The sequence below is a fragment of the Ctenopharyngodon idella genome, chromosome 10 (assembly GCF_019924925.1).
Source record: "Ctenopharyngodon idella isolate HZGC_01 chromosome 10, HZGC01, whole genome shotgun sequence".
In the NCBI taxonomy this organism is placed as follows: Eukaryota; Metazoa; Chordata; class Actinopteri; order Cypriniformes; family Xenocyprididae; genus Ctenopharyngodon; species Ctenopharyngodon idella.
Genome location: NC_067229.1, coordinates 3533689 through 3546750, shown reverse-complemented (window position 1 = coordinate 3546750; position 13062 = coordinate 3533689). Strand labels below are relative to the sequence as shown.

The following is a 13062-nucleotide window of genomic DNA, read 5'->3' as shown; positions in this document are numbered from 1 at the left end:
CATAGCACCATTTGACAAAGGTGCTGTAGAGCACCTTTAAAGATATGGTGCTACATAGCACCAAAAGTGGTTCCAGATGTAATATAGGTCTAAGGTGTCCCCAGAATGTGTCTGTGAAGTTTCAGCTCAAAATACCCCATAGATTTTTTATTATACCATGTTTTAACTGCCTATTTTGGGGTAGGATTAAAAATGCACTGATTCTGTGCGTGTACACCCTTTTATGCTTGTGCTCCCCGCCCCCAAGCTCGCGACTCCAAATAAACATTGCATAAACAATAGAATAAGTTCACACAGCTAATATAACTCTCAAAATGGATCTTTACAAAGCGTTCGTGATACAGCATATCAGATCACATAAGTATGCCATGTATTTTGTGGATGTTTACATTTGATTCTGAATGAGTTTGATAATGCTGCATGGCTAACAGGGCTAAAGCTACACTTTTGGAGAGATTTATAAAGAATGAAGATGCATTTATGAATTATACAGACTGCAAGCGTTTAAAAATGAAAATAACGGCATGGCTCTGGTCTCCGTGAATACGGTAAGAAACAATGGTAACTTTAACCACATTTAACAGTACATTAGCAACATCCCCGCTAGAAATTTTACGTTCCCAGAACATTCTCAGAATGTCCCCACTGGAGTTAAGGACATTGTCTAGTAACGTTCCCAGAACGTTCAGAGACGGTCATGATGTGGAGTTCTTTTAAGGTTTGGGGGACGTTATTTGGCGGACCTTCACAGAACATTCAGGACGTTCTCTGAACGTTTAGGGAACGTTTTATTTAGAACATTTTATTTGGAAATGTTCTCAGAATGTCCCTGCTGCCCTTGTCAACAAATTTTATTGAAAATTAGAGCTAAATTGACTAACAAAAGTGGCTGTTCAAACAAAAACTAATTTTTCTTAAATGTCTTAAAAAGCTCTTTACAGGTATTTCCTGGATTATTATTATGAAACCGTTTCTTTAAAATGTAAATCACTTGCACTTAGCTGACAACAGCACATGCATGAGCTAATGTACCTACTGTATCACTGCATCAGCAACTACACAGTTACGGTCTTTAAATAAAGCAACATGCAGCAGAACATCATATACTCCTTGCCTGTGTGTAATAAATGGATACATTTTTTGTACAATGTCTGCCAACTGCAGAGAAATCTGGACAAACAAACAAACAAACAGATGCCAGGCTTAATGACTTATAAAGGTGATCCACAGGACACAGCCATTGTAGAGGTAGTGTTCTACATTTATGTCAGGAGGAGAACAATTTATATCCAAATGTTATTTAATTTACATTGAACCAAACACAAACCTAAATTTTCATGAAGATTTACTAAATATAGTGTTTGCGCACCTGTCATTGTGCGTTTACTTGAATCAAGCCCAACATATGCCAACAGTTTTAAAGCACACACTTGCTTAATAAAAATCTACTTTGAAATTGTGTTGACAAACATGTTTATAGTGCATTTTCAATAGCGCTCATTGTTGTTGAGGAGGAAGTTTTGATGTCTGAAACTTAAAGTATGTTTTATAGTACAATTACCTCTTATAAACTCAGCAAAAAAAAAAAAAAACATACCTTTTTCAGGATACTGTATTTTTAAAAAAGCTAAATAAGCTTTGCAGATTCTTAAAGGGGACCTTTTATGCCCCTTTTTACAAGATGTAATATAAGTCTCAGGTGTCCCCAGAATGTGTCTGTGAAGTTTCAGCTCAAAATACCCCATGGATGTTTTTTATTATACCATGCCTATTAACTATTAACTGCCTATTTTTGGGTGGGAGAAAAAAATGTGCTGATTTGGTGTGTGTAAATTTAAATACAAATGAGCTTATACTCCCTGCCCCCATTACACTGAGGCATAAACAATACAGGAGAAGCTCACACAGCAAATATAACTCTCAAAATTGATCATTACAAACTGTTCATGATGCAGCATATCAGATCACGTAGGGATGGCATGTGTTTTGTGGATGTTTGCTAACATTCGATTCTGAATGAGTTTGATAGCGTGCAGCACGGCTAATGTGGCTAAAGCTACACACTGTTGGAGAGACTCAATAAGAATGGAGATGCGTTTATGAATTATACAGACTGCAAGCGTGGAACGACATGGCTCTGGTCTCCGTGAATGCAGTAAGAAACAATGGTAACCTTAGCCACATTTAACAGTACATTAGCAACGTGCTAACGAACACATTCAGAAAGACAATTTCCAAACATCACAAAATATATGTGAAATTGGATCATGAATGTCACAGTCACCAGCTCTGTCACCTCCTCTGCACTACATCTCCCATCATCTTCCTTGGATCTCACCTGCACACAGTTCACAATCACCCGCAACTGTCAGCTATCACCCTCATTAACAGCACTATAAGAACATTCACCTTGCCTTCCCTCATTGTCCAGTCTTGTTTATCGTTTGTATGTTTAACTTGGTGGACATTTAGTGCAGTGGTTCCCAAACCTGTCCTGGAGGACCCCCAGACCTGCACATTTTGAATGCCTCCTATTTCTGACACAACCATTTCAGGTCTTGCAGTCTCTACTAATGAGCGCTTGAGTTGAATCAGGTGTGATATATGAGGGAAACATACAAAATGTGCAGGGCTGGGGGTCCTCCAGGACAGGTTTGGGAACCACTGCTCTAGTATATTCTCCAAAGTGTTCTCCAGCGATTGTCTCCTGTGCCTTCCTCTCCCTTGTGTCTCCTGTGTTTACCTGCTCTGCACTTACACCGCTGTCTCCACAAGGTTATCTACATTCACTATACTCCTGTTTGCTCACTGATGTCAATAAAACTACCTGTCACCCATCACTCTGTCTCTGTGTCCACCATTCCGTAACAGAACAGTTGGTATCGATCCATCTTTGAGAATCAACTTGTGTGCAAATCCTGTGTTTTACTGACCCTCGTGTGCAAAGCAGTCTGGTGTAAAATGACTTGCACATACTGGTATATGAATTTATTTGAACACATTACCTTCATAAATAAAATTACACAACTGCGTCCTTAGTGGCTCAAATTCCAGGAGGTTATGGAGACTCGTATGTTTACTATAATAGCCGTTAACAGAGCAGTGATAATGTTTACATAGCTGAGACAAATCAGGAGCTCAGGGACGGTCGTTCTTGAGTGCTGCTGTCCTGCAGAGTTTTGCTCCAACCCAACTCGCCTTCCTTCACGTAGCTTTAGTAATCTTGAAGACATTCAAGTGTATTTGATCAGGGTTGTAGCTAAACTGTGCAGGACAGCTGCACTCCAGGACCAGTGTTACTGGTACACCATTGTTGCTTGCGAAAACAACAGATTAAGGGGCAGTAATATTATAATAAGATCCCCTTCCTATGTCACTAGTGGAGTGAAATCTGAGCAGCTTGCAGAGAAAGGCTTACCAAAAGAAAGTTACTTCTTCATGTTTTCTGGGTTGATAGATGCAGTGGAACCCGATTATAGCACTTAAACACGGAAAAAGTCAGATTTTCATGATATGCCTGGCGGAAGCTAGATATTTTACTTCATAACTTGTTGAATATGGATGTTTTTCATACACAAATGCATCGCTTCACTTCAGAAGGCCTTTATTACTCCCCCAGAGCCGTGTGGAGTATGTTTATAATGGATGGAGGCACTTTCTTGAGCTTCATACTCGTTGGTCCCGTTGGTCTCGGATGCATCAGGATATTTATTAATATAACTCAGATTGTTTTCATCAGAAAGAAGAAAGTCATATACATTTAGGATGGCTTGAGGGTGAGAAAATCTTGGGATAATTTTCATTTTAAAGTGAACTAATCCTTTGTGATATTGGAGAAGATGCCTCAGTATGCAAAAATACATATGCAAAGATATGTGACATAATATATGCACCTCGTCATGCTTGCACACCGTAAAAAAAAAAAAAAATTCTAAAAATCCATTCACTCAACTTAACTTTTTGAGTTATCTTTTTGCTCTGACTCAGTTAAGTTGTCTTTACGTAGAATATTAGGTATGTTCAACTTGCCAAAATTAATGTTGTTTGAATTTATAAAATTTAGTTGGATTAACTTTATGAAAGTAAGGTGAACTTACTTTTTTAAGTTTTCAGTACAAATGTTCCCTGTAAAATGTTTTTTGTTCACTCAACTTAACTTTTTGAGGTACTAATTTCCACTGACTTATTTAAGTTTTAATTACTTAGAATTTTAAGTACTTTCAACTTGACAGATGTAGTTATTTGAACTTACATTCAATAGTTTTCAATACCAAAGTTAATGTTCATGTAACCAAATGTGGCTTATTTTATTAATTCAACCAAATAAATAATTATTTTATTTAAATTGTACTTTTATGTCAATTGTAAGTAATTATTTTATTTCAAATGTTTCAGCCATGTTTCGGTTGATAACTTTATTCCCATTTAAATTAATTTCTACTGCAAACAATAATTGATCTGATTTTAGCCACTGAAACATCAACTGCAAATCAAATCAATGACATTTCTGAAGATCTGAGCAGAGGATGATTAAACAACTCCAAAAACCGCTTTACCAGCTTCACTTATTACAGACCAGTTTGACTTTATTTCTTTCACAAGTTCTTTCTGAGAATTAACAGAGGTTTAGCTCTAATTAATGTTGATTTTTTTTATTGAAAATTTTTGAAGTCACCATTATAAGTGTTTGCTTCAGTTGAGCACTTGACCCTTGGCTTTTCTTAAATTACCTTTTTTTTTCTTTTTTTTCTTTTTACACCAATTGCAACAGAGTTTCATTAGGATCAGCTGAAGTTTCTGTTTTTATCACATTCAAATGCTTGTTGTACAGTGATTTAAATTACTGTTTAAATGACAGTTTCAAAGCAAATACAGTAATAGGAAAGTTGAGGCCCTATTGAATTATGAAAATATTTTCTTTTTACAAAATTTTGCTGCATGGAAGCTCTAGTGCTTTAACACTGACACAACTCAGAATATCCAAAACATCTTTTCTGCAATAATTACAAACTGGGCATTTAGACACACTTTGACATCAACACTCATCATACATGAATCCATCAATACATCAATGCATGCTGGGAGTCATGGATGAGTTTTGATTGGTGCACCCAGAATGCACTGCAGCATGAAGCTTTTTGTGGATTGTCACCATTGCTGAGATTCATATGCTGCTTTATGATGTCAGTGTGTGTCTAAAAGAACTTATTGTCCAGCATGTTATTAAAAACTCTTCAAATGATCAGCTTGTCATGACACTGCTGGAGCAAATACTGCAGTATCACAAGATCAGCAGGAAATTCAGAGGCACTAACAACACTAAATCCTAACAATCAGTGATAAAGCTTTTATACATGATCAATGAAACATAACACTTTATGATGCTTATATCATTAATAAACAACAAGCATCTGATTCTGGTTTTCTTTAACACAACAAGTGTGCTTTCTAAACGCAGTGTTAAAGCAGCCAAAAAAAAGGTAATTGGAAAGTTCAAGGATCAAAAGCACAACTAAAGGAAACACTATTCACCGAAATATATAATTTTTAATCGTAAATAAATAAGTGAAGCTGGCAAAGCTGTTTTTTTTATTTATTTATTTATTTATTTTTATGAGTTGTTTAATCATCCTCTGCTGAAATCTTGAGAGATTTAATTTAGTTGTTTGCAGTTGATGTTTCAGTGGCTGATCAGATCAGTTATTATTTGTAATAGAAATTAATTTAAATGAAAAAGATCTCAACAAAACATGGCTGAAACATTTGAAATAAAAGAATCATTTACAATTGACATAAGAACAATTTAAATGAACGAGCTGTGGTATTGAAAACTTTAAAAAGTAGTTCACTTTACTTTTGTAAAGTTATTCCAACTAAACTTTATAAGTTCAAATGACTACATTTGTCAAGTTGAAAGTACTTAAAATTCTAAGTAATTAAAACTTAAAAAAGTCGGTGGAAATTAGTACCTCAAAAAGTTAAGTTGAGTGAACAAAAAACATTTTACAGGGAACGTTTGTACTAAAAACTTAAAGTAAGTTCACCTTACTTTCATAAAGTTAATCCAACTAAACTTTGTAAGTTCAAACAACATTAATTTTGGCAAGTTGAACATACTTAATATTCTAAAGACAACTTAACTGAGTCAGTGCAAAAAGATAACTCAAAAAGTTAAGTTGAGTGAATGAATTTTTAGATTTATTTTATTTATTTATTTATTTTTTACAGTGCAGTGCACTCAGTACTTAATGAATTAAGAGGCCTGTCCTATGGTCAGGCTTTTGGTATAGAATTACAGTGTCAGAGAGAAATGCATCAGATAGTTTGAAAAAAAAAAAAAAAAAAAAAAGGTACTCATTTTTAATTATGCCGTATTAAGAACAATTGGCAATAAATATGCCAGATTTGTGATATAATAGACTGAACTGTAAATCCACTAAATAATCCGACTGTGTAAGTAATCCAAACAACCTCACATGCATGCAGCTGATCCATGTAGTCAAATGTCAAGCTACATTTATGAATACAACTCATTATAACCAGTGCACTAATGTGCCATTCTATTTCTAACACACTAAGGATTTGTACTATATCTGACAACACGACACAGCAAAATCTCCAGTGTTAAATTAACACCTAAAGTGTACATATGAGTCCATCTTACCGGGTGTTAAAAAGTAACACTGAAGCAGTGTTAAAGTTAATGAAATAATTGATTGATGATTGAGTGATGATTGACAATTAGTGGTGACACCTGATGTTAATAAGCAGAATCACTGAAGGAAAGAGAGAAAAAAAGTGTTAATTAATGTTTTATGGAATGTTTCATTTCAAGTCACCATGAAAGAGGTCAGCGTTTGCTTTAGTTGGGCTCTTGACGCTTTACCTTTTATTATTAGTTTTTCTCTGGCTGCTCCTACTTTGTGTTTGTAAAGCACATTTGTTATGACCAGAGAAAATATGATCTGGTCACAATATGTTTTGGTGATGATATTGTCATCATGGGATGACCTGATGTCATTTACAGTCTAAATCTCTGACCGTATGCTTGATATGTAGCTTTAGTATTAGTGATTGTAGTCCTTTTTTTTAAGAAAAATACATCATGCACAGAATTTTGTGTTTAGACACACAGACATCAAGAATCAGCATATGATTCTCAAGAACGGTGACAATAAATAAATACAAAATACTGACAAACAGATCAACTCTGAACATCACAAAACAAGCTACTGTCACAACAAAACAACAGCAAAATAAAAGCAAACATGAACAATCTACGAAAATTACAGGACAATTCAGCTGCATAATTTATTCATGCAGCAATGCATGATGGGAGCCATGGATGAGTTTTGATTGGTGGCTCCCATCATGCACTGCAACATGAAGCACTTTGATTGATTGTCACCATTGTTGAGGGTCATATGCTGATTCTTGATGTCTGTGTGTGTTTCAAAAAAAACTTCAGATTATAAAAGCTCTGTTGGATCTCAAGCGCTAACAGATTTACTATAAACCAATAATATAACATCTATATGACCAGTTAACAATACTGGATGTCACCAATGAATCAGGCCATTTCACAATGAGAATGTCATCATCAAAACACAACCGTTATGAGTGTGCTTCCCAAAGCATTGTAAACCTAAATTGACCAACTTTGGCTTACAACACTTGTGGGAAATGCAGCCCAGACCATAGTTTCTCTGACCATAACAAATGTGCTCTACAAACACAAAGTTGGAACAACCAGAGAAAAATTTATGTTAATAAATAAAGAGTCAAGAGCTCAACTAAAGGAAATGCTTTTCACCATCATGGTGACTTCAAACTAAACTTTCATTAAAACATTAACATCTAAACATCTGTTAATTCTCAATAAGAACTTTTGTTGATGTATTACTGAAATAAAATCAAACTGGTTAATAATAAGTGTAATAATGTTTAATGCAGTGGTCTCAAACTCAATTCCTGGAGGGCCACAGCTCTGCACAGTTTAGCTCCAACCAGCTCCAACTCACACCTGCTTGGACGTTTCTAGTAATCCTGAAGACCTTGATTAACTGGATCAGGTTAACTGTGCAGAGCTGTGGCCCTCCAGGAATTGAGTTTGAGACCACTGGTTTAATGGCTGGAAGTCAGTTGTAGTTGTCGTGTCTCTCTCTTTTTCTCTTGTTGTTTCTTCAATGATTCTGCTTATTAACATCAGGTGTCACCACTAATTGTCAATCATCACTCAATCATCAATCAATTATCTCATTAACTTTAACACTGCTTCAGTGCTTCTTTTTAACACCCGGCAAGATGGACTCATATGTACACTTTGGGTGTTAATTTAACACTGGGGATTGAAAATCCATTATAATGGATTTTCAATGGCTGCTTTGTCATGTCCAGTAGACTGACTTGAGCTGTTGCAGTGTAAACACAATGTTAGTCACCTGTTTTGCCCATTCACACATATACAGAAGAACACTAAACATATCTACATGCGACTCTGCTAAAAATGACACAGATGACACAATCTTACCTGTACATTTCTTTTGTAGAATGTTGGATTAGCATAAGTGATGTCATCTTCATGGTTCTCAACTGTTTCAACAATAATATTAATAGATGTATTAAATCAACAAGTAATCACTAAATCCATTATACACAATCCCTTTATCTGAGGTGTATTATTAAAGTATAAATGTATTATAATGCTTAATATACAGTGGGTACGGAAAGTATTCAGACCCCCTTAAATTTTTCAGTCTTTGTTATATTGCAGCCATTTGCTAAAATCATTTAAGTTCATTTTTTTCCTCATTAATGTACACACAGCACCCCATATTGACAGAAAAACACAGAATTGTTGACATTTTTGCAGATTTATTAAAAAAGAGAAACTGAAATATCACATGGTCCTAAGTATTCAGACCCTTTGCTGTGACACTCATATATTTAACTCAGGTGCTGTCCATTTCTTCTGATCATCCTTGAGATGGTTCTACACCTTCATTTGAGTCCAGCTGTGTTTGATTATACTGATTGGACTTGATTAGGAAAGCCACACACCTGTCTATATAAGACCTTACAGCTCACAGTGCATGTCAGAGCAAATGAGAATCATGAGGTCAAAGGAACTGCCTGAAGAGCTCAGAGACAGAATTGTGGCAAGGCACAGATCTGGCCAAGGTTACAAAAAAAATTCTGTTGCACTTAAGGTTCCTAAGAGCACAGTGGCCTCCATAATCCTTAAATGGAAGACGTTTGGGACGACCAGAACCCTTCCTAGAGCTGGCCGTCCGGCCAAACTGAGCTATCGGGGGAGAAGAGCCTTGGTGAGAGAGGTAAAGAAGAACCCAAAGATCACTGTGGCTGAGCTCCAGAGATGCAGTCGGGAGATGGGAGAAAGTTGTAGAAAGTCAACCATCACTGCAGCCCTCCACCAGTCGGGGCTTTATGGCAGAGTGGCCAGACGGAAGCCTCTCCTCAGTGCAAGACACATGAAAGCCCGCATGGAGTTTGCTAATAAACACCTGAAGGACTCCCAAGATGGTGAGAAATAAGATTCTCTGGTCTGATGAGACCAAGATAGAACTTTTTGACCTTAATTCTAAGTGGTATGTGTGGAGAAAACCAGGCACTGCTCATCACCTGTCCAATACAGTCCCAACAGTGAAGCATGGTGGTGGCAGCATCATGCTGTGGGGGTGTTTTTCAGCTGCAGGGACAGGACGACTGGTTGCAATCGAGGGAAAGATGAATGCGGCCAAGTACAGGGATATCCTGGACGAAAACCTTCTCCAGAGTGCTCAGGACCTCAGACTGGGCCGAAGGTTTACCTTCCAACAAGACAATGACCCTAAGCACACAGCTAAAATAACGAAGGAGTGGCTTCACAACAACTCCGTGACTGTTCTTGAATGGCCCAGCCAGAGCCCTGACTTAAACCCAATTGAGCATCTCTGGAGAGACCTAAAAATGGCTGTCCACCAACGTTTACCATCCAACCTGACAGAACTGGAGAGGATCTGCAAGGAGGAATGGCAGAGGATCCCCAAATCCAGGTGTGAAAAACTTGTTGCATCTTTCCCAAAAAGACTCATGGCTGTATTAGATCAAAAGGGTGCTTCTACTAAATACTGAGCAAAGGGTCTGAATACTTAGGACCATGTGATATTTCAGTTTTTCTTTTTTAATAAATCTGCAAAAATGTCAACAATTCTGTGTTTTTCTGTCAATATGGGGTGCTGTGTGTACATTAATGAGGAAAAAAAATGAACAAATGATTTTAGCAAATGGCTGCAATATAAAAAAAGAGTGAAAAATGTAAGGGGGTCTGAATACTTTCCGTAGATATGTAGGTAACACTTGCCTTGTTGGTCTGTTTTTCGGTGTTTCCTGTAGATGTAGAAGATCCCGACTGAAGCCACAATCAACAAAAATCCAGCAGCAGCAGCAGCAGAAATCTGTACTATCGCATTGTCTGAGACTGAAGAACCTGAAGTAGATTGTGAAGTAGATCGTAAAGTAGGACGTAAAGGTGAAGTAGAAGGTGATGTAGAGGGCTGGCCTGGTGTTATTATAGTGGCTGCAGAGGGACAGTTATTAGTGAGAGTGAATGAGCAGGATAAAGTAGTTGATCTGTAACAAACACTACAAAACGTAAGTACTATAAAAGTGTATTGTCAGTCAGAGCGAGTTTGTGATGATCAACTCAATTTCATAATACATTTCTCTTGATCATCAGAATCATATGCTTGGTTTTGGTGCTGATTCTTGTTTAAGTTTTCAAGGAAATTATGAACGTAAAGCAACCTGTCAATGTGTCGAATACAGCTGTATATGACACAACACAGAATAAAACACAGATGGCAGTCTAGTGTGTGTTAACACAGACCAGCGGATAAAAGGACAGAAAATAGAGCAAGACTTAAACAACTTGCTTGAGCAACTCTTAATAATTGCTAGCTAGAGTGCACAAATAGAGGCTGTTCTGTTCTTATCACTTCACTGGGCATCAGTAGTCACAGAGGTGATAATGGGCTACTGTTGAGATTGTGCTGTGCTGACATGTTTGATAGTGTATACCAAAAATGAAATTTCTAACATTTACTCACCTTCCAGTTGTTCCAAACCTGTTTAAATTTAGTTGTTCTGCTGAACACAAAGATATTTTGAAGAATGTGGGAAACAGAACAGTTCTTTTTATGTTTTTTTTTTTTTTTTCCTACTATGGAAGTCAATGGTGCCCCAAAACGGCCTGGTTACAAACCTTTTAAAATATCTTCCTTAGTGTTCAACAGAACAAAGAATTTTATACTGGTCTGGAACAACTTGAGGGTGAGTAAATGATGACAGAATTTAATTTTTGGATGAACTATCCCTTTAATACAAGAACAAGGTGTTTTTGCAGCTTGGTTTCTCCTGTCATGACCTCCTTAAGCATACATTAGGGACTTTAAGCAAGAGCTGCTGATGGAGCGGCAATGGAGTTCTGGCATTCTATTGCTCATGCGTGACTTTAACTGCTACTTTGTGATGTTCTACTGTAGTCGTCTATGGTTATGTTTCATGGTTATGTGGAATTTTAATTCTATCTGTATATCATTTAATGCCAAAAGCAACCCTTCTCGTGTTTTTTTAAGTGACATGGCTTGTACTTTGTCAAATGATTAAATGCTCTGTTACGCCATCCTCTTTACTGTTGCTTAGTGACTGTTGCGTTCTGTGGAAATGGCAGTTTACTTCCGGTCACCATTATTGTTTAACAGCAGCTGTTGAACCAGAGACCCTCCCCAGGTGAGCATCCAGAGTGACCAGAAGCATTTCTGCTTGAATGGAAGTCTATGGAGGAGATGCCTCAGTATGCCTCAGTAACTCTTTGTGTGGAGATGGTTCATACAGTATATGCGTATCTGGCCATGATTGCATGACACACGTTTAGAGTGAGCTCTATGGGTTGTATATAAAAATTTTACCAGTATGAAATAGGGTTGGGTGATATAAATATCATATAATTTTTTTTTTCTTTTCTTTTTTTTTTTTTGACGGAGTGGTACTGAACTAATTTCCCAGTTTTAATCATGTAGCCTTGGAAGGTAACAAAATAGAAGAAAACAAAATGATAAGTCCTAGAGAAATAGGTCAAATAAGAAGAAGTCTTTTTTTTTTTTTTTTAAATTTTGCAGTATTAAGACAACTTCTGTCAACAAATATGACAGAACTGTATAAAAGAGTAAGCTGTAATTCTGTACTCACCATTGACAGTAACAGTGAATCTGTGTTTAGTCTCTGTGCTGCTGCTGCTGATATCAGCTTCATAAACTCCAGCATGTTCAGTTCTGGTGTTTGTGATGGTCAGAGATCCAGTCTTCTTGTCCAGCTTCAGTCTGTCTCTGAATCTTTCATCAAGATCATCAGGAATCTTAATGGTCACTCCATCAGTTTCAGCTAATAGATTCTTGTTAGCACCAAATGTCCACGTTATCTCATCACCTGTCTGTATTTCAGTAACGTTAATCTGTAGAAGGACTGATTCTCCCTCCGTCACTGACACTGACTTCAGTTCATCAGCACCAAACACACCTGAAGAACAAGCACAGTCTCTCAGTCACACATATTAAAGTTAAGATTAATTAAGCTTTAAATGAAATTTGCCATAGTTTTTATATAATTATAAACTTTGGAAAGGTAGAAAGACAGAAACTGCAAAAGATATAAGTATTTTCCACACTGCTGTTAATATCAGATTGGGTGAAAAACACAGATATCTGAATTGACACATTTTCATATATTTTAGATTTTAAGTTTTGGTTTAAGTTAAAAGTTATTAAAGTTAATAAAAAAATGTCAATCTCTATTTATTATTGTTGGTGGAACTGAAGTAGAGCTCCATGCAAATAAAATTTTATTGCAAAAATATAAACACCTTGTACCTTCAAATAGAATTTGACAAAGTACAGCAGTTCTGTTCTGTATAGCTTAACAGAACAATAAGATAAATACAATTGATGAATAATGTTGATTAGACTAATGCTCTACATCTGTATCTGATGCAAAATCACAAACCCA

General features: G+C 36.5%; 2 protein-coding genes across 4 annotated transcripts in view; one reads left to right on the top strand and one right to left on the bottom strand.

Moving 5' to 3' along the window:
* LOC127519843 (uncharacterized) overlaps positions 1–13062 on the top strand; it is a 46288-nt gene that overhangs the window by 17548 nt on the left and 15678 nt on the right. The window lies entirely within an intron of this gene.
* Positions 1–13062, bottom strand: part of LOC127519749 (uncharacterized) — a 172663-nt gene that overhangs the window by 159117 nt on the left and 484 nt on the right. The window contains exon 2 of the mRNA XM_051907257.1: positions 12250–12576. Coding sequence (XP_051763217.1) covers positions 12250–12576 — 327 coding nt within the window. The remainder of the gene's footprint in view (positions 1–12249; positions 12577–13062) is intronic.